The 25,379-nt window shown below is 41.0% G+C and overlaps 1 protein-coding gene across 1 annotated transcript in view; it reads right to left on the bottom strand.

The window, feature by feature from the left end:
• Positions 1-533: 533 nt before the first annotated feature.
• The window catches only part of SORCS3 (sortilin related VPS10 domain containing receptor 3), a 529,174-nt gene continuing 504,328 nt past the window's right edge, over positions 534-25,379 (bottom strand). Inside the window, exons 20-27 of the mRNA XM_008144282.3 lie at positions 24,876-25,009; positions 15,873-15,996; positions 14,411-14,523; positions 9,724-9,855; positions 7,993-8,092; positions 6,920-7,025; positions 1,340-1,500; positions 534-598 (exon numbers count right to left, since the gene is read on the bottom strand). Of these exons, the coding sequence (XP_008142504.2) occupies positions 534-598; positions 1,340-1,500; positions 6,920-7,025; positions 7,993-8,092; positions 9,724-9,855; positions 14,411-14,523; positions 15,873-15,996; positions 24,876-25,009 (935 nt within the window). The remainder of the gene's footprint in view (positions 599-1,339; positions 1,501-6,919; positions 7,026-7,992; positions 8,093-9,723; positions 9,856-14,410; positions 14,524-15,872; positions 15,997-24,875; positions 25,010-25,379) is intronic.

The following is a 25,379-nucleotide window of genomic DNA, read 5'->3' as shown; positions in this document are numbered from 1 at the left end:
ACATTGTAATTATATACAATAAGCCATCGGTAGCCTCACTATTGACATGCACGAGGCAGGGCCTCTTTCACAAAAGTGTGCACGCTTCTTGCAGTTATGTCCACACCCCACCAACTAACCTCCTGCACATCTAACTGGGAAATGGTTTACCTTTTAGGGAAGTGTGCTGGTGGGGGGTTTGTTGGTGATTTGGGGGGATGGGAGGTTAATGAAAAGCCAACCCAACTTTAACAATAACAAGATAGAGAGACCCACAAGGGAAAAGAGAGTCCTTGCAGAATAAAGCAAGAAGGCCATGGGAAGATATGTACTTTGCCCATAGCACAAATACAGCCATTTATTCTTTTTTTTTTAATCTCATTTCAATCAGTAAAGAATGTCTTTGCTTCCCAAAGCTAAGCATCTGCCTGGTATTTATGAAGGGGCCCTTGGTAAACAAAGGGTAAAAAAGACATTTTAATTTTTTCCCATAATAACAATAATAATAAAAAATAAAAAGTCAGAAAGATGGTTGACCACGTGGCTTGTTGGTGTTAAACACTAGTGCAGTTGGGAATCTCCTTTGTGCTTTCGCTGTTTGCAATGGTGGCAATGCCTCCTGCAGGGAAGAGAAGACAGAGGGAGAGAAGGATGTAAATTTCATCAGGGCAGGAATCTTTGTTTTATTTCCTGCTAAATACCAAGCCACCTTGAACAGGTGCTTAATATGTATTATTTCATAGGGCACCTAGATATTCTATCCTATCAGCTCACTGGCTTATCTCCTCTACATTTAATGTTTGCCATCTCCCACACCAACACACACGGTAGAAGCAATATCTTACCATCTTATACTCTACTAATAACTATAGTGATAGCCAACATGTACTGAACACTTACTATGTGGCAGGCATTGTGCTAATAATGTAATATCATCCTATTATCACAACAATCTCAGAAGGTAGGTACTATTATTCCCATGTCACAGATGAGGAACATGAAGCACAGGGAAGTCATAGAGCAAATAGAATGGTAGACCAAGAGGATTGGTTGAGCGAGAAAATGGGCCCAGGACCATCTGAAGCCAGAGCCTACATGTGTGTTGATTAATTAGGACATTTAATGCTTTTGCTCTATAGAAGAAAAAGTCCAACAGTGATGGATAGTTGATCTCATCTCTTCCTTACTCTTGATCTACTTTTAAGGGGAAAAATTCTGCCAATTTCATATGGGCCAGAGGTGGTGGGAAAAATTTCAAATGTGTTTATGTCATTGTAGCCAGTTCTAGTACTATCTGAAAAGCAGGCCAAGTGGGTTGGCTGACCTAGTGTTTAGAGGACAAAGGACACAGCACACATACCTATGACCCGGGTGTCCAGCTCTTTGTCCAGCAGTTCCTCAGGCTCGGTGAAGTCACTGAGTGTGATTTTGGGGGCGTTTTCACTTTGGCTTACTGACCCAATCATCTCCTGCTCCTTGTCATGTTGAACTTGAGCATAGATGTTAATCCAGGGTATTTTCCTACATGGACAGGAGCAAAATAACATTATGATCACAGGGCATGTGAAAGTAGATATTTGGAACCCCTTGGTGATAAGCAGGGGGAAGAAGCTATTTAATAAGACAGGCCCATGTCAGGGAAAGGGGCTGCTCACCTAGACACTGGGGTCATGAGGCCAAGAGACATTAGGCCAGAGACCTAGATGCCCAGGGGACGTGTAAGCCACAGAACTCCCTGAGGAATGCACCTTCTTCTGCAGTAAAAACCAAGCATGTGTAAACAGAAGGGCAATGCCATCCATCAGCTATGCATTAAAAGCCTTAAAACATTTATCCATTATTATGTGTTTAAAGGAGCTGGACTTTGGGACTCATAAGATTGTATCAGAATAAAAAGACATGTTTTCCTAAGGTTGCATGAGTTTAATCAATTCACATTGGTCTCCTTTATGGAAAGCTACAAAATAAAGGACATACAGCCATTGCTATTATATCAAGAACACTATTCATAAGCTAAGTACCTTACGTACTTCCCAGTTTCCTCATCTGTTCAATAGGAATAACAATAGCTTCCTTTTAGGATTGTAAAGAGGATTAAAGAAAAGATGAAAAGAAGCTAAATAACTTCCTTCAAAAGACACAGAAGTAGTGGGTTTACAAGGCAGGCAGGCTTGAGGTTAGAGGAGCTGGCAGATTTCAGTGAAAATCCCAAAGGAATCATCTCCTGACCCCATCTATTATCTCCTGACCCACTGTGCTCCAGCTTCTGTAGCCTCCTTTGAATTCCTATAATCCAGTGCTTTTCAAACCATTTGTGACTCTATAGGTCTGGACAGAATGAGCTGAAATTCTGCATTTCTGCCATGCTCACAGGGGAGGCTGATGCCACTGGTCTGAGACCTAAACTTCAAGTTGTAAAACTCTAATACATCAAACTCATCCCCATCTTGGGGATTTTGAAGCAACTTTTCCCTCTGTTGCAACACACCTCCTTCTACTCTTCTCATGAAACTGTCTTTCAGAACTGGGCCTCCATGTCATTACCAAGTGGTCTCTCCTGACCACCCAACCTTTCCTCCTATAAATATGTAATGAGACAGTGTCTATGAAATAAATGAATAGGGTGTTGGTTTAGGGTGATGTAACAGGCAATGCTTGTTGACTTGTTTTCTGTCTTTCTAACTAGACTAAAAGCCCAATGTCCATAGAGTCTGTGTTTTTATCTTTACTGCTATATACTTAACTTAGCACAGTATTTGGCACATGGTTTACATTCAATAAGAATTTGTTGAATAAATAAATGACCTCAAATCCTGGGCTCTTTCTATTTTCTACTTTCATATTATGTTCTCAGATAAAATGATGACATTAAAAAAATCTTAGAATACTACATTTAGAATAAATCTCTCTACCTCATTAAATGAGGAGGAAATTGGACTGTTGTACAGACATTTCATGAAGCTGATTATTGGCACAGATGTTATCAAAACTTGAGACATCTGGCATCCACCCCAATCCAGAACATTCTGTGCCTTTTAAAGGAGAGTTACTCTGTCGTCCTGGCACCAACCAGTAATATTTTCAAATTTCTACATTCTCCTCCCCACTCCAATCCCTAGTGGATATAGAGTGTAGGGATACTTAATAAGGCATTTCTATAGCTAGTTAAGAAGGAAAGATCCAAAAGATAAGTTTAAAACATGGGTAGTTTCTACCTTTCCTTTACATTCAATTTTCATGTCCTTAATGGTTGCTTTCCATAATTAAGGGAAATGTCCTCCTGACTCATACTGGTCTGAACCAGTTAAACATAATTTACAAGAACCGTGACTGAACGAATTATGTGAGACAGCGAACCTCAGGCTCTCTAAATGTGTCCAATTAAAAACTCATGCTGGCCCCTACTTTCTCATCTAAATAGAACTGCAGCCTAGTGACTTAGATTTCCTTTAATCATAAAAGTACATATTACTCATGAACATTGGGATCAACTGTAATATTTATTTAGGTGCTGAGGGCAGAAAAACCATTTCGAATCATGCAAGCCTATATAACTTCACCCCCACCCTTTCTTGCTCTCCTAATAATATCTATGAGAATTTGAATAAATTTGCCCATAGAAAGTTTGCCCACTTTATTTCAGTCTCTAAAAACAGATTTTTTTCAACATTTTTAATAGATGGTTGGAAGGAAATGAATTTTGTTATTATTTTCAGCATTCAAAAAATTGCTAAAGTAGTTTTCATTTCTTAACACAGCCACTTGTAGGAGTGTTCAGAACCTAAGTCAAAACTAAACTCAACAGAGAAGAAACATGGGAAGTAGGTTTAGAAGCATCTCTTGGGCTACTCATTCATATACATTTTAATAAGACCAGTAAAATGGATCACCCCAAGTGACCTCTAAAACACTTGTTTTTATTTGTTTGTTCCAACTATGATAAGTGTTATGAGCACCTGGGAGAAAATGTAGAGAAAGTGAAGTAGGCTTCAGACTATGATGAAAGCCTTACTGAAAAAAAAAAAGTACTGAAATAAATATAAAAGCACAAAAGTTTTGTTGTATAATCAGAAAAAATAAGAATCTATACTATGGAAAGGAGGTCTTCCTAAGCAGAGTTTTCAGGAAATAAAAGTCATCTCATAATGATTTTTAATTATATTGCTTAAGACATCAGATAATATCAGTTCTATACAAGAATAGATCAAATACGAGAGACAGGGTGATATTTACTCAAAGGTAGCATGGGTAGAGTTACTCAAGGTTACTCTATTAGGAGTTCCCCTGTTAAGGGAGAACTTGGGATCCTGAGATGGTGATTCAGTGCCTGGCAACACAGTAGTCACTCAATGGATGTTTGTTGAATGAATGCATGGTTTAATGAGTTCATGCTGGTGGTTAGAGGGAGAAAGTTTTGGGTCTGAAAACTCAGCACAGCCAGGGATCTAGAAACAAAAACAGAATTGCCCTTTCTCAACATTGTGTTATCCAAGTGTTGACTAAGCAGGTGTAGCTATTTAAATTTAAATTAACTAACGTTAAATATAATTTAAAATTCAGCTCCTCAATGATATTAGTGATGACTGTGTTGGACAGATTATGGAGCATTTTCATCACTGCAGAAAGTTCTGTGGGAAAGTTCAAATAATGCAAGAAGCAAAGGAGACTCTGGAACTCAGGGGTAAGAACCTGACCCTCCATAGAACCATCACTGGAGTTCCAGGTGATTAGGAGGAAAGGAAACCAAAGAAATAAAACAAGATCCAACAAGACCTCCACCAAAGGCTTGAACATTGGGAGGAAAACTTCTAGAAAAGGTAGCTAAAAAAAGAAAAAAAATTAACTGCTGATTGGTAACTCTTAGCTGCCTCTTCTGTTTATCCAGTTTGTTTGTTAAATGTAGCCTTGGCTGCATGATTCACTGGGGCATAGAAAGGGTTGGTTGCTATCTGAGGACTATAAAGGGAATAATTCAGAGATGGCACTCCCTGGCATAGATCCGAGTATTGAAGTGTACACATTTAGAGATGCCTACATTAATGAGTTGGCTGTCTAGGGAGTTTAGCAGCATTTATAAGAGAACAGAAAACTTGCTAAGTCATAGGATAAGTATCTGACACAAATACTTCTCTGGAGGACTTCTATTGGCCCTTGGCCTCAGCTGTGATGGGGTTCTAGGGGCCAGAAGAACAAATGTAGCATAGCTGATCTTCAGGCCCCAGCAACCACCAGGCTTCCACCCAACCAAATCCTTGGATGAACAAAAGTGTGCTTTGCATGTAACTGGAGTACATCCATAAATGGGCATTGCCTTGACTAGACTGTTTCTATGTTGAATCTTTGCTCTCTCTATTTGCAATATTAAAGATTTTCCCCCATTTTCAAAGAGAATATGGCAGGTGGGATGACATGTCTTCCCCCAAGTGGACATGAATTCACATACTGTTCTATAAATTGAGTAGTAAGGGGAATCTCACTCTGCCTTTCTGGTGGTGTTGAAGGCTTCCTACTGTTTTGGCTAATGCTGAGATGGATATTGAGTAAAACTGATATTGTAAAGCCTGAGATATACATGAGAGGAGTGCTGAAGGGTGCTGGGGAGCCCTAGCTGGTTTGGCTCAGTGGTTAGAGCGTCAGTTGCAGACCAAAGGGTCTGGGTTCAATTCCAGTCTAGGGAACATGCCCAGGTTGTAGGCTCGATCCCCAGTGGGGGCGTGCAGAAGGCAGCCAATGATTCTCTCTGATCATTGATGTTTATATCTCTCTCTCCCTCTATATATATTATGGGGAAGGGGTAGACTGAAGCACCTTCACCACTGATCTCTTCCAAAATCTAAAATCATTGTGTTCAGTACCTGGAAACACAGGACCAAGTATGATTTCAAACCTCATCTGATGATATTCCTATGAAGTACATTTCTATAATAGTGATATTTTTTGTGAGCCTACGAGGTGCCAGTTTGTGACACAGAAGGCACCTTTGAAAGGCATGTTCCTTGTTATTTATAATAACTTAGATTTGTTGATTATTTAGTATGTACCCGGTATAGATATTTACAGTTGAACCATATGGCAAGTCTAAAAAGTGTTATACAATTTTTTTTATAGATGAAAAAACTAAAATAGCTTAGAGAGAAAATCTAATTGCCCCAGGTTACAAATAGCAAAAGTTAAAATTGGATGTCTTATTTCAGAATTCACACTCTTAACTAGTCCACCTCTTGGTAGAAGTATTACATTATCTAAATAATGGTAAAGAATTATTGATTTTAATTTCATGTTTTTAATAAGTATCCCATTATATCAATTCTCTCGTGGCCTTCAAAAATAATTTCTGAATACATGTATAGTTTGTTTTTGTTTTGTTTTTTTTTTTTTTTTTTTATCAATTTCCCTTTAGACACAGGAAAGGAGGGATGGGGATATTAGGAGGTTAAATATTTTCAGCATGCCAATTTAAATAGAGATACTATATAGCTATTGCACAAGATAAAAAGTGTGTGTGTGTGTGTGTGTGTGTGTGTGTGTGTACTCTTTTACTTGTGCATACAAAATTTTAGCTGAATTTTCTCTACTTATCCACCCTGACTGGTTGTTAACTTGTAGAAAAAAGATATCCTGAATATATGAGACCTTATTTTAGAAATTTTTAGGTGAGGTTTGAAAACTCCTTCCACTTCTTTTGAAGAAAATAAATTGATTTCATAGACTACCCCTCCATTCCCTAACTCAATATAGTTATAAATTAGATAGAGTTCAGATTTTTAAACTTATTTATTCCCTGACCCTCAACCATTCCTACTTTTCTCCATTCCCAAATAGAGCTTCAAGGAGAATTAATATCACATAGTTGGGATGAGTTTAGGAATATTAGTTATAGGAAGAATCAACTGCCATGAATCTAGCCCCAAGAGTAAAATTGAGGGATACTAGCACATACCTTTTAAACTTGTAGATCAAAAACACCGCCAGACCAACAAACACCACCGATAAGAGCATGAGCATGGCTGAGCTGCTGCGCCCAGCACTGGAGTCCACCAATGGAGCTAGGAGAGAAGAACATGCTCACTTGGAAGCTATTAGCTGAAAAGTGAGTACCCCTTGCAGAAAGGAGGCCAGGTGGGTTCCATCTGTATATCCAGTCTCCAGTTGCCCTGCACACTATCTGGGCACAGGATCCCTGGTTTCAATGACAAATTGTATCCCCCATCACAGCTTCTTCAGGAAAGTAAACGCCTCTGCTCTTCTGGGAGAGGTTTGCTGCTCTTGGTATAAACTGAGCAATGTGTGTTCGGTTAAGGGGAGTAGAAGGAGGATGTGAAAGTCCTATCTCTTAGCCTGAGTGTCCGTTCACACGATTACAATTGGCTCAGTGGGAACTTTGGATTAAACATGGCTGCAATGTTTCCGTCTCTTCTTTTACACTGTTCTGGTGAAACATTGCTGGATGAGCACATCTGGAATCTCCACATCTGAAAACTCTTACAGTGATAAGGGACATTTAGCAACTAGGCTCTCCCAGAGATCCAGCAGGGGTTGCCCAAAGGAACATGCCTCCTTTTATTACTCTTACAAATCGACGAACTAGAGTTGATCCCTGTTTCAACTTAAACTTCTACACTTTAAATAGAAGGGAGTTTTAAAGTAATTTCATCTGGCCTCCCAATGAACATTCATAGAATTCAAAAATCCCAGAAATTTAGAGAGTCTGAGGACTGCCTAATATAATCCCAAATGTTTCAAATTTTTAAAAAATTTAAGGCCCAAAGAAATTATAGGTTTTCTCCAAGATCATCCAGGGATTCAATAGCAAGGACACTTCTAAAAAAGTCTCTTGCTACCTCAACAGGAAGCCTTGAGAAAGATGTAATTAATCTTTCTTAATCCTCGCCATGCAAAAGAGCCCTGCCACAAAGCCATTTTCCAGGCATTTATGGAGAAGTATTTGCTGACTGCCTCCTCCCTCTTCTCTCCAGGATACCCACTTCCCCCTGAATCCCAACAGGCACTCACCTAATGTCAGCTGTGTGACATACACAATGACTTGAACTCCTGGCTTTAGTTCAAACTGGACCAAATTTTGGTTTAGAGCATTAAACAGCATCTCCACGATCTAGGGGAAAAAAGAGAGAGGTTTCATGGGAAGGTGTGACATGTGACAATGCTCCCTCATGGAAGGAAAATGACCATGTTCAATCAGTGGACGGGCTATTGGGACATCTTTATCAATTTGGGTCTCCTGGAGCCCTGTGCAGCCAAAACAGTAGTTGGTATCATTCGCTTAGCCTGGAGAGGTTGGTGAGACAGAAAGCTGTATCCAAAGTCTCCTAGCAGATTCAAGTTGATAATAGACATTGATGTTTCATTCAACTCCTACTTCAGTGCTCTTTTATTCATGCCTTTCCACTTACCATAGAAAAACCAGTGGTGGGGTCCAATGAAAGAAAGTCAACCCATCATTAGTTCTTTAATCTGATCAAGCAATACACAGGGTAGAGAGGTCCCTGCCAGGATTAAAGCAGATGTGTATACCCCAGCCCACTCCTCTGTGCTGTTTTCTTCCTTAGAGACAATGCGAGGCAAACATCAAAGCAGAAGCTGCCTCCTTTTTATGGGATAATTTTTCCTCTTTACTTCTCCCCAGCAAGTCTCAGAACACATAACATCGATTTAATCACTCCGTAATTCCCACATCGAAGCAGAAGCAGACTTAGGCTGCTGTCCCTAACACTTATCTCGCTGTACGCGCCTTAATACCACAGCTGCTATTCGTCACTGTAATTACCTATTTATCTAAATGGATGGATAGTGTAGCTTCCAAATATAATTCACACATGCCACTTGCTATTTCAGAATAAAGAGGTCTTATAAAAGTGATGTATGCATAAGCTGAATTTATTTTTGGCCAAGTTAACTATGCAACCCTGAAATGCAAGGATCAATTTTATTTCCCAGAGAAATGACTGCGATGACATCTATGCTGCTGGAGAAGGACTGAGGATAGGGTGATGGACAGGGTGATGGCCAGGTGAGTAGCAGAAGGACCTGGAAGATGTCTATACAATGATTACCTCATATGGGAGCAAATGTGTTTGACTCATGCTGATTTTTAGCAGCCTCATTCTCACTTATTTTCACCTTTGACTTAGCATCTGGGGAGGCAGGGAAGGTGGAGCAGAGCACAGACACCAAGACCCCCATGGAACAGGAGTGAGAGGGAGAAGCATGGACTGGCCAACTCCTTTATTTCCTGGTCTGTGAGCAGATCACAGGAACTATATGCCCCTCTGGTAAGGACAGTAAATCACAGTCTCATTGGGAAATGCTGCTTCCTTAGTCAAAGCCAGCTGAGGCAATCCATCTCTCTCCAAAGAAACATGTTCAAAGCAGTTCCTGTTGCCCTAGAAGCAGAACTTAGATGACCAGGATTTTGAAAGACAAGAAATAGAGAAACTCAAATTCCTCTCTTTCTTACCCACATCCCTCTCCTCTGGGACAAGTCATTGGGTGGGAGATATTAGCAAGTTGAAGGACTGGCAACTGTTGGAAGGCATAATACTGACTGCTCCAGCCTATGTGCATCTATGTTGAATATTCTTCAAAGCTCTGAGTACTGGCAAAATAGTGACAGGCTGATGGGCCAATGGGAGAGACCCTGACTCCCTTTATGGCTGAAATTAACTTTGGGTCCCCTTAGTATGTGAGGTACAGGCAAGTGTTCTGGCCAAGTTAGCTTTTGCTTACTTGTTCCAGGTCCTCTTCATTGCCTTTCCGCCTCTCCGTCAAGTTCTTCGGGGGGAGGATAAAGAGCTCTGCTGAAGTTGGGAGGCCAGGGAACACAGCAACCAGGATCTGGTCTTCCGGGACACTGGTTACCTGCAAGGATGCGTAGACCAAAGAGTGAGGTCCTAGCCTTCCCCAAGTCAACAACAAGGAGCAGAATATGCACAGATATAAGGCTTATATATGTGCATTTTTTGAAAAATATTTAATCCTTATCTGAGGATATGTTTTTATTGATATTTAGAGAGAGAAGATGGGGGAGGGAGAGAGAGAGAGAGAGAGAGAGAGAGAGAGAGAGAGAGAGAGAGAGAGAAACATTGGTGCATGGGAGAGACATTGATCGGCTGCCTCCCATACGTGCCCCAAATGGAAACTGAACCCAAAACCTAGGTATGTACCCTGATCTGGAATTGAACCCCCAACCTTTTGATGTACGGAATGAAGCTCCAACCAACTGAGAAACCTGGCCAGAGCTATAAGACTTCTATATGTTTTTTAAATGCAGCACTTCAGGCACAGGTTCCAATTGACTCCAAGCTTTCTTTCCAGGGTCCCCTAGAAGTGCTTAGTTTCACTACCTCCTCTGGTCTTACTTACATTTTTACTGAAACTAAAATACTATCATAAGTGATTCTCAAAGTATTGTTTGCTAGGAACATTTGCAAAAGCTCTCCCCACGGTTTCTGTTTTTCTGCACGCACATAGCTCTGGCTAAAACATGAAAACAGACTGGCTGCAAATGAGGAATAAGAAGTTATAAACAAACATGGGAAATGCAAATGAAAGAAAAAAGCAAAGCAGCACTGGTTTTCACTTACGAAAGTGGGATTTTTTATTAACTTAAACTAGCTAATATTGGTGAGGCTTCAATTAAGAGGTCCCCTCATTTGTTGCTGGCAGCACTAAAAATTGATACATATTGCGCCAATTTGGTTTTCCAAAGACTTACTTGGAGGCCATAAAAATTTTCATACCCTTCATTCAATAACTGTAACTTGGGGTGTTTGTCCTACAGAAATGATCTCAAATATAGGATAAAAGGGGCATGTGAAGAAAGAAACACTCATAACTTTAAAATAGCAAATAAGTAGAAAAAAGCACAAACATTTGAAAAAAATTAAGGAAATAAATGATATCGTCAACCTGTTAGAGTGTTACTCTACCATTAAGATGATAATTAGTACCGAGCCAACACGGAGAAACACTTATGCTGGCTGCATTCTAATTTGTTTCCTTCTATTTCTTTGGTTACAACTCTATAAAAATATAAATGTAGAGGAATTAAAAAGCAAAACAAAACACTAAATGTTATGGTAAGATGCTGAGATGATGAGTTAATTTTTCTATTTCTTGAGTGTTTGGGAAAAGGATTATGTTGCTTTATGATACAAACTTAAAAGTAAGCTTCCGTCTGAAAGCAATTTCTTAAAGAAAACAAAATTCCGAGTTTTCCTCCTGTAAAGAGGATTGACTATTCTCTCCTAAATGTCTTTTATCCAGAACAACACTTCTTCTAGTGTCAATCTAAATATGACAATATAGTTTTTGTTTTGGTGGAAATACCCACCTCCTCCCCTGACTAGCTCTACAGGAAGTGATCTCCTCCATGTCAGTCTCTGGTCCCAACCCTTTCCAGAACACCAACCCACCACCTCGCTGCATCTCAGATCATGTCCACTGTGACAGGTGAGTGCATCCACCTGAACGGTCTTTTCTCTGGCCGCTTCATATTGTATGTTTGTCGAGACATTCCTGGGGTGCTTTGTGGACACCCCATTCATTTGAAAAATGCCCGAGAGAGTAGAGACTCAATCAATAGTTGCTGGGTTGAACGGAATTGGAGGGGTTAGTTGTTGCCCATTTGATGAGCACCAGAACAAGGGGTAGAGATTGGAATTAACTCTCAGAAATGTGACAACAAAGAGTGAGAGGGTCAACTTGAGGAGAAGTAATAAGCAGCAGTCAGAGGCCTAAAATATCCACCAAGAAGAGAGGCATCCCCTTGGGACCTGAGTGGGCTTTGCCAGAGGCCTCATGTCCTGCTGGAAGGCGTGACCCTGAGCAGCTGGAAGCCTAGGTAACAAAGGACATGGAGCAAGAAGGTCTTATCCTAACCAGTCAGAGGAAACAACTCTCCAGGGACTGGACTGAGGATAAAATGCAAAGATTCACCCAATGGAGTGAAGTGGCTGAGCCTGTGCGTGCCGTGGTTGCTGGGACCCTTTGTCCTAGGGAACTATGGTCTTAGGGAGCATCAGTCAGTTAGTGACCCTGGAGGGACCTTGGAGCTATGTGTCTAAGGTCAGTTAACCTCATCCAAACAGACATATGAGTGATTTGTTTTGTGATATTTAAGACTGAGGGATCAGCTGGCATGGCTGTTTATTATTTACTAGAGGCCCGGTGCACGAAATTCGAGCACTAGGGGGAAGGTTTCCTCAGCCTGGCCTGCCTGTGCCCTCTCATAGTCTGGGAGCCCTCAGGGGATGCCCAACTGACATGGCTTAGGCCCACTCCCCATGACTGACATGGCTTAGGCCTGCTCCCCACGGGCCATGTCAGTCGGACATCCTTAGCACTGCCGTGAAGTCGGGAGAGGCTCCTGCCACTACTGCTGCATTTGCCAGCTGTGAGCCTGGCTCAGGGCTTCTGGCTGAGCAGTGCTCCCCCTGTGGGAGTGCACTGACCACCAGGGGGCAGCTCCTGCATTGAACATCTGCCCCCTGGTGATCAGTGTACGTCATAGCAACCGGTTGTTCTGCCATTTGGTTAATTTGCATATTAGCCTTCTATTATATAGGGTTAAGATTATTATTATAATTACCAAGTTATGGATTATAAGCTTGTATGTTTTTAATAAACACAGTCATACAAAATACAACAAAATTCTGGAAGTTGCACAGTCAAAGGCATCCAGGAACAGCCTCATTTTCATCCCTTTCTATGAACAATCTCTTTGTAAAAAGATTTGAGGTGAAGTTCATCCTCTGAACAACTCCCTGCAGGAATGCTCGTATATTGTTCTCTTTTACTTACTCATCTTCCTTTCTGTGAGCTCCTTCTCCTTATCTGTCCCTGGAGCTTTCTCCTCTGTCTTGAGAGGCATCAACATTCATGCCTGCCCTGCCCCCACTCCTCCTATGAGGTGGAGGGGGGGGGGGGTTAAGGACCTCCAGAGCCTCAGCTCCCACATCTCTACCTCAAGCTGTACTTCTGCTTGATCTTAAGATATGTATTTTCAGCTCTCCTGGTTATCTTAACCCAATTGTTTCTCATGCCCTCCAAACGTGTATGGAAGATCAAATCATTATTGTTCCCCCAGTATGCTTCTCCTACATTGTCCCCACCTTGATTAATGGCAAGGCCATCTCTTACCTACCCTTCTAATAAAAAAGATTTTCCCTCCTCCTTCTCATCCACACTACATGTTAGAATTGGCCACCGATTCTATTGTTCAACGTCCCAAATAAACGTTGAATCTTTCCTCTTCAGGATTTTATTATCTCTGACTAGGATAACTGTGGTAGTCTTATAACTGCTCATCCTTTTGTGAAATCTCTCCCCCACTCTATTCACTTCCCACCTTAGCAGCCCATCCTCTGTATTGCCACCAGAATGGATATTTGAAATGTAATTCTATAGTCGGGATTTTTCACTAAAATAAAAAACAACACATTTCACACTTGCCAGTGCCTACTGGTATGAGAGGCACTTCAAACCACTTCTAGCTTCTCAGACTCTTCACAAACTGACTTACCCATCCTAGCTCAACATTAGCCACACTTGCCCTTAAAACCTAAAGCCTGGCTAAACTAACTCTGCCATTTTCAAAGGCACCGTGCTCTTTCAGTAGTTCACAGCTTCGCACATGCTGTTCATTCTTCCTGAAAGATAGCATCCATTGTTGACCACGACTTATCCTTTCAAATATTCTCCAAAGACCATTCTGATAGTTCATAAGTATTTATTGAATCACCAATATGTGCTAAGCCTGCACTTTTCTGAATAAAGTGAACCTCACTTCTTTCCATGCTCTTTGATATGCTGGTATGCCTCTACCATAGAACTAGTTGCATGTTGGAACTGACCATGTTTTATTCATTTTATTCTAGCACTTCGCTCTGAGCAAAGGGCTCATAAAACCCTTTCAACATTCTCTAAGGCAAATCTGACTTTGGTTAACTCTATAAAATCTACTGGCATGCTCTATTTCGTGGCCTGTAGCCTTCCAATTGTTAAGAGTGGTCTTGGAGTCCAAGTGTTTGATTAAGAAAATCCCTGGGGAGCGGCAGGGGGGGGGGTGAGGCAAGAAGCCAGTCAAGTGAATTATAGTAGTGTAGACTCAATGAGTGGTCCTCATTACTTCATAAAAGGGATCAAGCTCCTATATTAGAAAAAACTTGGGATAAATAATGGGGCCAATCTCCATCTTCAAGAATCTCTCTCTCTCTCTCTCTCTCTCTGTCCCTCTCTTCACCTCCACCCCATCATCATTCCTTATCCCCTTCCACGTTTTCCCCTCTTTCTTTTTACAGAAAATTCTAATCAAATTATAAAATGGGAGGTTTTAACCCACGAAAATGTATTATGGAGGAAACCATCTGGCTCTTTATCCATAAAGATTCCAGCAAATATAAAGCCAACTTACTTTAACCAGAGCTCTCTTGATGACATTGCCAATATCTTGTCTCCACTCTGGAATGTCAGGGTTGTGGTAATCCAGGTTAGGAGAGAATGATAACAGCTGGGACTGGAAGTATTCTGCAAGGAGAGAGAGTGTGTGAGTGAGTGAGGCCAAGAGAGGGTGTGATAAGTGGGGAGACTCCAAATCACCATGCTATAGAGAAACCATCTGCCCTTTCATGTAGCCTCAACTATAATTCCTTCATTCTAGCCTGTTTCTTGGTCTCTGAAAGAGTGTGGGATTTGATGACTGGAAGTAGATTTGTGCTCCCACCATTTTTTCTTAGTTCCTAAGATCTTAATCCCTTCTTGTAAAACAATATTACCTGAAATGAAACATAAGTATAAAACCTCAGGAGAAGACTTTCGCTACTGTAGGTGTTATCATGCAGAGCCAGAAAGCATTAAGTTGGGCTTAATAAAGATAGAATATTGTGCTCTTCCTTCATTTCTTTGTCCATCCTGCTAGCACTGCCTCCAGGGGCTAGAAAGTAAGTTGATACCCTGTATCTAGGGTGTAGGTAATGTTCAACTTCTTTACCTGGTTAGTGAGTACAAGGCTTTGTTCACTTTGTGGTAATTCATGAAGCTAAAACAATTATGATGTATACTCTTCTATATTATATTTACACTTAAATAAAATTTTTTAATTTTAAAAATCTTCTTGGTGCCCAGTGAGAGAGCCTGAGCATCGAGTTTGGAAGAGATATAAGAAAGGCCAGAGGAGCTAGTACAACTTTCTAGAAAACCTTTGGGATAGTGACTGTTTTTAGGGGCTTGAGGGAGATTGTATGGGATTGTGGTAAAAGCACAATTTTACTTAAAATAAATTTAAAAATTAAGAATGGTTCTCCAGGATCGAGAACTGGATAATAGTCTCATTTACCACTCTTCTGCCTTTCTTCAACCTTATATTCTTGGCCTTATGTCCAGTCTTTGCAGCCAATGATGTTAGAATCTCTACCAACAAAGCAACAATAACACATAGGTTGTATGTAGCTCATCTCAGTACCTGAAATCTGAGCTCTTCAAGGGCAGGGACCATAAGATGACACCTCCCATTTTGAAATCACTGGTCCCAATCCTCACAAAAAGTGGGTGCTGTATGTGTATTGTAGATACCTCAACAGGACCCCAGATCTAGATGGTTTCCTGACAGTTTTTCCAGCTATTTCATTTCAACTTCTGATAAGTCTCTCTCTAATGAGACCATTAGGTTGTGATGCACACACATCCCAGAAGACAACAGATTCCTCTCTGTGCCCTGAATTTATTCAGGAACAAGGTAGGAAAAAGGTTTGGATGCCCCTTGATGACATACATCACTTTCCCATGTCCTGGTGAATTTCCAAAGCATTCAGCAATTGTCACTAGGGTGGATTGGCTGGGTAAGAGGAGGAATCACAAAGACTATTTTCAGGGCTTACCATGAACTGCGATGTCTTTTGTGTCCTGAATAAGGGCGTTCCCAGCGGCCACCTGCACAGTGATGGTGTTGGTTCCCTCTGCAAGGAATGTGAAGGAAATGCTGCTGTCCAAGGTGATGAGGGGCTAAAAGGAACAGAAAGACCAATTTAATCCTCTGTGGGATATGAGATTTCCTCCTTCCTGTAAATCTCAGACAAATTTGCATAGCATTCACATATCCCAGGGGATCCTAACTTAAGAATGGAAAAAAGAAAATTACACAGCTTCCTCAAACTGTGATTATATCTTATACCCAGTATCCAAGAAGAGTATTTATAAAGTCTAAATGCACTGTACTCCTGAGAGATGGAGATAAAACTCGACACCCTGGATTTTGCTTGTCATTCTATTCCTTCCCCTGGGACAAAGGAAAAGTGACTTCTGTAACCTATTCCTATTGGCTCTGGAAATAGGAGATCATTCCTCTTCTTCAATATTCCATGTCACTTGTATCTTCATTCTGTTTTCCATGAACTCTAGACTATTCAGAGAAGTGACTGCATTTTAATAACTTCTGTATCATCCGCCTTTAGCACACCATCTTCCATATCTGTAAGTTGGATGCCAAGTCATACTACTGGCTTTTTATTTTATTATATCTGTGCTTTTCACTGCAAGCCATTTAAATATTTTAATAGGCAGAAAACATATACACATATATATCTGTGACCACGTTTTAAATCCTTTTGTTCTTTTTCTGTTTTATCTTCCTTCTCACAACAGATGGGGATTTGCCTAGGATAAAAAAAGAAACAGAATAGAATTTTCCCCTTACAAATTTGGATCTTGATAAAATCAGATGCTTATTGGGGAGAAGAGAATGAAGATCTTAAGATTAAAGAGTCACTATTCAGTGGCCATGCTGAGGTCCATGCCCTGTCAAGTCCTCCGGTGTGTGCAAGGTAAGAAGCAGGAGGAGGCTTCTCGAAGGCAGCTCAAAAGAGATATGACAAGCTGAGGTGAGCAGACTCCCTCTCCTCTCTGTGCCAGGACAACATTGGGATAGAGAATAATGTTGGGGGTGCACAGAGCTGCCCTTGAAGGGAGTGGTTGTCTGTCAGTGCTCACAAGGCAAACCTATGCATCTTAACTGAACATGGCTTGGATCTGTGGGCCAGGACCTGCAGAGGCACAGAGAGGCAGCTTTCAGAGGGCATACCTGCTGCAAGACTGGGATTCCTTCCTAGCTCAGAATTTTCAGCTGGGCCTCTGAAATAATAATTTGATTTCTTCTGCTTTAAAATTCCATAGATGCATTTTATGACCAGGATGATAGCTGGAGTTTGGAAGGATTAAAGACGTTGCTAAATTTTTGACACTCTTTCTTCTTTATTTGCTCAATGAAAGAGAGAAGTTGAATATGGAAAGGGGTATATTTTTTCCTTTAACTAAGAGTAAAGCCTAGCATTCAAGCATTCTTCCCCATGCTTATGGCTCTATGATGATACACACCAGGGTGTGGCCTTATGAATTAAACAACAACTTAGGCACAAGTAGGTTGTGTGAAGTACTTCTTCAAGGGGCAATAGTGGCTGTTTTCTGTCCTGTGTTGAAAAGGAAGCTGAAGTCAAGTTGGGCTCAGCATAGCAATGTCAACCATGGTGGCAGAATAAGGGAAAAACAGGTCACCGCCTGCCCCATAACAAGAACAGAGATATTAATCTCTGGCTGTTTTAATGAATGCCCTTGGGTGAAGTTTGTTCCCATTCTGGTCCTTAATTTTTATTTGTTAAATGAAGGGCTTGGTTTAGAAAAACTGTGAGAACTCATTCAGCATCAAAACAGCTTTAGATACACTTTCTACATTGGGTTTCATTTGCCAGAGTACCTTCAACTGCTTCATCACCTTAGAAAAAGTTCAGTTTTACAAGAAATTGGAATAATTATTTCTAAAGTACGATTTTACATTTTATGACTTAGAAATCTCAGTCTTGGAAATTTAATCATGATAAAAGAAAATACAATAGGGTGGTAAAAGTCTGGGGTGGGGTGAGAATTGGGTGGAAGTGCTCAATGGGGGGAAAGTATATGTAATACTCTCAACAATAAAGATAAAGAAAGATAAAAGAAAATATGTCAAGAAACAAACAAAATGTTCATAGCAGTATATTCATAACAGCCCAAAACTAAAAACAGCCTAGGAGAATTTATCAATAGAAAAATAAATAAAGAAGCCAAAGCATATTAGACTTGAACATAAGAGAACAAGTTTTGATGTACGTAATAATATACATGAATCTCAAAACCATAAGAAGTGAAAGAAACCATACACAGGGGTGAGCAAAGGTAAGTTTACAGTTGTTCATATATAAAATATAGAACACAAGAATAAATAATAAAATAATAAATGCTGTGTTTTGCATACTTTCAAAAATTAACTACTTTTGCCCACCCTTATTATAAAATAACTAGAGGCCCGGTGCATGAAATTCATGCACGGGGAGGGGGGGGGGTCCCTCAGCCCAGCCTGCAACCTCTCTAATCTGGGATCCCTCGAGGGATGTCCGACTGCCCGTTTAAGCCCGATCCTATATTAGGCCTAAACGGGCAGTCGGACATCCCTCTCACAATCCAGGACTGCTGGCTCCCAACTGCTCGCCTGCCTGCCTTCCTGATTGCCCCTAACTGCTTTTACCTGCCAGCCTGATCATCCCCTAACCACTCCCATGCCAGCCTGATTGATGCCTAACTGCTCCCCTGCCAGCCTGATTGCCCCTAACTGCCCTCCCCTGCCAGCCTGGTCACCCCTAACTGCCCTCCCCTGAAGGCCTGGCCCCCCCTAACTGCCCTCCCCTGCAGGCCTGGTCCCCCAAAACTGCTCTCCCCTGCATGCCTGGGTCCCCCTCACTGCCCTTCCCTACAGGCCTGGTCGCCCCCAACTTACCTCCTCTGCTGGCCTGGTCACCCCTAAGTGCCCATCCCTGCAGGCTTGATCGCCCCCAACTGCCCTCCCTTGCAGTTGGGGGCGATCAAGGTCCCTCCCAACTGCCCTCCCCAGCTGGCCTGATTGCCCACAACTGCCCTCCCTTGCAGGCCTGGTCCCACCCAACTGCCCTCCCCTGCTGGCCATCTTATGGCAGCCATCTTGTGTCCACATGGGGGCAGCCATCTTTGACCACATGGGGGCAGCCATCTTGTGTGTTGGAGTGACAATTTGCATATTACTCTTTTATTAGATATGATTCATATTCATGGAATCATTTATATGAAGTTCTAGAACCAGCAGATCTAATCTGTGATTAAAAAAAAATAGTGGTGGTTCTGGGCACTGGGAGTGGGAGTTGACTGAGAAGAAGCATGAGAAGCTTTTGGGAGTGATAGAAATACTTCATATCTTGAAAGAAGTTTTGATTATAGATAATGCCTTTTTCAGAGCTCAGGAAGTATATTCTTCAAATGTATGCATTTAATTATTGGTACATTTTATACCTCTATGAGGAGGGGGTAAATGAATATCGAATTATTGTTAATGACTTGCAAGCTAAAGCATTTAGGACAAAGTATATAAGTGTCTGCAGTTAACTTTGAGATGGATCAAAAATTAGTATTAATTAATAGATGGATAGAGAGATGCACATATCAATAGACATAGGATAAAACAAGCATAGTAAATGCTAATGGTAAACTACAAGTGGTGGGTATATAGATGTTCACTATAAAATTATTTCAACTTCAGTGTATATTTGAAGATTTTAATAATAAAACATTGGGAAAGAAACAAAAAAGAATAATCAATGTGTTTTCATTTTTCTTGATTCCATGAATTATTCTCTCTGACCAGGACTATATTACATCACCCTTCCATTTTGGTGACTGCCCTCAGCAATCTCTCATCTCTTCCCATCTCTCCCACCAGGATATTTTTCTCCCGTAAAAGTTGTTGGGTCTTCAGGGAGTCATAGCTCCCTCCATGCCATCTCCTTCAGCTCTTGGTGGTCTGCATGGCCCTCTCTCCTGTCTCTGCACGCTCTTCTTATCTTAGACTCAGGTGGTTGGTATGCCATCCCTTTCTGAGGGGACTGAAATTCCTCTTACCCCAGCAGATTTGATCTTTCCCCCATCTAGCTGCTTCCCTAGGAGATCCAGGGGGCCAAGCAAGGACACAGGGCAGCAGGACAAGGAAATGTCATCTGAAGTGGGAAGGAGAATGGCATCCCCCCCATCCCACAGGGCCCTGCGCCACAGCAAACAGACTGTGCTCAAGGCAGCACGCAGTGTGGCAGGCCACAGGCTCCTGTGCTGGGGAAATGGCAAGAGCTAATTTTATTTTCCAAATTGCTTTTGTTTTCCATCAGCTGTTATGGTATCACGGCTGCTATCACCTTCCTTGAAAGGCTGGAACACGCAACAGGATCCTTGAGTTCCTTGTGGGCCACTGATAGCTAATGCCCAATGTTAAATTAAATCAAGTATTTAAGGTTCATTTACGGAATCTATTAGGCAAGCAGATGCATTTATTAAGCCAGACCTCTGTTAATCCCAGCAAATTGGCCTTTCAGAGCCTCACAAATCCAACAGGCGGCCAGAAGGCGATTGACTTCTCTATCTCTGTGCTTTGTCCAAGCTGCAGGGCCAGCCCACTGCGAGGCTGCTTAGAATAATACCTCATGTCCTGCCCAGGCTGTGGACTACATCCCTTCCCACAGAGAATCCCTCATGCGAGAAAGGTCTCCTATTACCCACTGGGCCCCGCAAGAAATCGACAAAGCTCTGAATGACTACTTAGTTACAAGATTTCCACTGGACCAATGAAACAGGGAACTTCAGGGAAATCTTTGGATGCAGCCTATACCAGTCTGCCAGACACACTAAGTCAAGTTAATATTAAATATTATGTGACTGGCACAATTTAAATGTATACCTTGATGAAAACGGCCTTCCAAAATTGAACAGGCTATGCAATAAATATACTTAAAGCCTTCAGCTGATTACATAGTAATGAGTGAAAAGTGCTTATTATATAAAGTAAAAGGCAGAATATGTAATTTGGGTATCCTATGATAAGGATTATGTAAAATATCTAAAATACATACAAAAACAGGAAGGAATAAGGCAAAATAGTATGTGTAGAATATTATCTGTGACTATGGTGTTAATGTGAAAATTTATATTTGGGGGAAAAAAGTCCTCAAATACACACACATACACACACACACACACATACACACACACAACACGCAAAGCCTCAAAACTCTTTAAAAGTATCTCAGTGTCTAAAGTATTACTGTCCATGAACCTGATTCTAGCTTCCATTATTCTATCCTAAATTTGAGTTTCTATGACAAAATAAAAAGCATTCATTTATGTTATTCAAAGCCACGTGTTATCTAGCCTTCCCACCTTTCCTTTCATTCTCTGGTTTCTGCATACATGTATCCTGTGAGTTGTCTGAATCTGTCCACACGGAATCCAGCCATGCCCAAAGCCTTTACATGCAAATCCCTTTCCCTCCTCACTGACTCAGTTCTGCTGCTCCTGTAATGCCTGCTTAGGACCAACTTCACACAGGACTCATTCCATAACCAGAAAATGCTGTGTCCATCACCTCCTAGGCTGCTGGACTGTGCCAGGAATATTACACTCTTTAGTGTAGTGCCTTATCTGTAGTATCTAATTACCTCACAGTATTTATAATATCTATTACCTTAGAGTACCTGTTCTGAGATGTGAACCTCATATCCTCAACTACAGATTATATTTCTTAGAGGCAACAATTGTAATCTACACCGCCTTACATTCCTCAAAACAGGTAACACAAAATATAGGCTCTTGAAAAAGAGCCATAGAGCTACTGATTCAATTCCACATCTTTCGCTGATAAGTTTATATATGAGCCTATATTAGGATTTCTGGAATGCTTGCTTTCTTCTATTTACTTACATCCCACGTTTGCCCACCAATCATTGCATGTATGTTCATCCTGCCTTCTGTGTGGAATGTAATTTCCTGGAAGGCAGAGGCAATGCTATGTGGGTTCTTTTATTCCTAAGGGCACCAAGCATGAGGCTAGATATAAAGGAGTGGGTATTATCTGATTATTATTGAGTGATGATTTAATTCAACCTGTTTAATTCACCTAGTCACAACACACACACATGAAACTGCCTTCCAAGAGTATTAGCCTATTTTCTCTGTAAAATGGGATTACTCTTTTATCAGAGATGTTCCAATAAATAAAATAGTATGTATGAAAGGACTAATACAAAGCAGTATTAGGAATAAAGACTTAAAATTAGGATTAGCTCCTTCTAAAGATCAGTTTGCTAGTCAAAGGGGATGGAATGGCTCTAAAATCAGAGCACTCACCATGACACCAAAGACACTCACTATTTGTCAGCCAAAGATGGTGCTCATTGGATTAATTGTTGGATACTGTGGCCACCTTGATGTGTTTATGGCATGGTGCTAGGAAAAGCACTGAAAATGTATCTCTTTCAAATAGACTGCACAGTCATTCTTGGAGGTGAGAGGGAAATCCGTGGAACCAAGTCAGATTTGTTCCTGAGATGGAGAGGCTATTGATGCAAATGATGAGCACACCCAACAGTGACTGGCATTTACATGTGATTAGGTGTGTTCTAAGAGCTCTACATGCCTTTCTTGACCCTCAAACCAATATTAGGGGAAAGTTACTACCACAATTAACTCTGACACTGCCATCAATAAGCTGAGGTCCCAAGAAATGATAAGATTTAACTGAAGGTGGACAGCCAAGAATCTGAGTCTGGACTCCAACCCACTTTTGTCTTATTTCAAAACTACGCTATTCTAAGGCCTCTTATGTATTAGAATTCTCTTCATTCTTTGGGAACAAAAATGAACTAGTAAGACCTTGGAGAGCTCGGTATTCGGGCAGCACTTGATGCTCACATTTATAGATGAATAATTCCTAACCAAAGAAACGCCTCACATAATCATAAATTTAAAAATATATATATAATGTCTTTCTGTAATTTAACAATGTCCCTCTCATAATATGGTGTTATATAGATTAGAAAGATAGATACTTCAAATAATAACTCGATGTTCATGGATTACTTATCAGTATCCTCGCTAAAGAGAAAACAAGCAAACAATGAGACAGGTGATTTGTTTAAGCTAACATAGATAATCGTTAGAGAAATTGAAACTAGGCTCTCCAATCCCTTTGTCCACTTTTCTGTTTATTTATCAAATATGTATTCGACACTGTCTGGTATCTCAGGTCTTAGAATCAGCACTTGAAGAAAAAAATGGTGCTGTAGAGAAACACCTTGTGTTTGGTTCCTTGTAGCCTGCTGAGTAAATCACTGTGTTGATAATGACCAAGAACTGCACCCCTCGAACACAGTAGCTTCTCGGTAAAAATCATCAGTAAATGAGCAGTAACAGAAAAAAAAATTCCCTGGCTTGACAGCCAAAACCTCACACCATCACAGGAGACATGAACTTAAAATTCTTCTCACTCTCACTTTCTTTGCCCAAATGATGTTTTATTTTTCCTTCACCCTGCATGACTGCTGGCTTTTGAGGTAGGATTGTAGGGTCTGTAACATCTATGGAATGGAGTGATGCAGCTAAAGCATCCTGTGGCTAGGGGAGGGGGCGGTATGTGGTAGGTGGGAGTTAGGAGACCAGGGTTTTAGGTCTGACTCTACAACCAACCAGCTGTTTGACCCTGGAGTGCTCATCTCACACAGGGAGCTGCATTTCTCTATTGTACTAAGCGGGGATCTTATAAACTAACCTCCCTACCCACTGCCTGTGAGTAATAATCCCAGAACTGCACAACATCCATAGCCTAGGCTAAGAAAATACAGCACAAATAATGCAAAGAGAAAAAGGGCCCTGAATCTAGTTCTATCTTTTATCAAGCCATTCTAACTCCCAGTTTATAGGACAAACTAAAAAGCATCCATTTTGTGAATACTTAGTGTGTGTCAGGGAGACACACATTCTCTTACTTAGTTTGCACAACAATCAAAATAACACAGGTATTATTATTTCCAATGTGCAGTTGAGTGAATAAGCTTGTAGGTCAAATATCTGGACCAAACTCGCACAGCCAGCATGTAGCAGTGCTGGATCCTAATCCGGGGCTCTCTGACTCCTGTCAGGTAGGGGCTGAAGTTCTCCTTGGTCATCATGAAACAAGCAAACAAAAACAGCATCGCCCCATTCATGTTTTAGAGGAATTACTACACCAGCAAAGGAATATGTATTAACCCTTTTCTTAGATATTTTCAAGTCTGATAGAATAGCTTTTTAAAATTATTTAAAAACTAAAGGTAAATACCTAAGATGAGCAATGCCAATCACATCAAAAAGGAAACTGCAGACAGAACATGAACAGAGAAGAACAGTAAGTTCCTAAACTGTGGGACCCTCAGCCTAATTGCTCCCAGATTCTGTTATACACGTGTGGTTCTTTTTTATATAACTGTCACCACTACTAGGAATTGGGAGCAGGGAGTAGCTGCAAAGTCCCCTTGAGTGCCTTCCTTTGTGACTTGGCGACACCAGTGCCATGCCTAAGAAGATCCCTGGCCTTCAGAGAACACCTAGAAGGTCTTGATAAGGATTCTTGCATGCACTGCCCCATTTGCTCTTCACAGCCTTACATTTAAATATCTAATTCACATTTTTTCAAATGGGATTACTTGATCTCAGAGATATTATATAGGTAGTGGAAAGGCCAGGATTAAAACACATGGAGCAAAGGAAGCTTTAGAAATATTGATCACAGGAGCAAGAACAACCAGATTTATGTAGTTTCTCAAAGGACTCTTTCGTCCTTAGGGTTATTTGAACTTTCCTTGCTATAATGAACTAGAGAGTTATGTCATATTCAATTATGCAGACTCACAGCTTCAGAAAGTACATCCTCGTGCCCACATCCCCAGTGTCCCTGACATCAACCCAGCAGCTGGAGCCAGGAGCGCTCAGTATAGATCGCATCAGACACAAGGCAGAAAGGGCCGAACCTTTGTGCTATTGCCAAACCACCAGAAGTAGGTAAGAGTCCCCAGCTGACTGGGCCACACGACTGCACTGATGTTGACCTCCTTATTTCTTATGGCGACAAATGGGACTCGGAGGTGAACATGCTCCACGGGACCTAAAGGAACAAGGAAAACCATGTCAGTGTTTTAATTCGTGAAATAAACAGACAAATGTTATTACACTCCCAGATTTTTATTCTTAACCGTTATTACCTTCACCTATAAGAAAACAAGGATCACAAACTCACACATGTTGAGGTGTGTGTGTACTTGAAATGAAGAACTGCCTCTAATAGGAAAATCAAATCAGGCTTAGATTGTCTGAGTGACATTTGAACTTAATTTACATTTGATGAGCCAAACCACAAATGCTTATGAAACTCAAATCCAAGGACAAAGCTAGTTTACTATAGTAGACACTGAACCAGTAGATAGGAAGAAAAACAGCAGTCAGTTTCACCTCTGACCAGTAGCCTGTATAGTGAT

Source organism: Eptesicus fuscus, chromosome 17 (genome assembly GCF_027574615.1).
Source record: "Eptesicus fuscus isolate TK198812 chromosome 17, DD_ASM_mEF_20220401, whole genome shotgun sequence".
Classification (NCBI taxonomy): Eukaryota; Metazoa; Chordata; class Mammalia; order Chiroptera; family Vespertilionidae; genus Eptesicus; species Eptesicus fuscus.
This window is presented reverse-complemented; position numbering and strand designations above follow the sequence as displayed.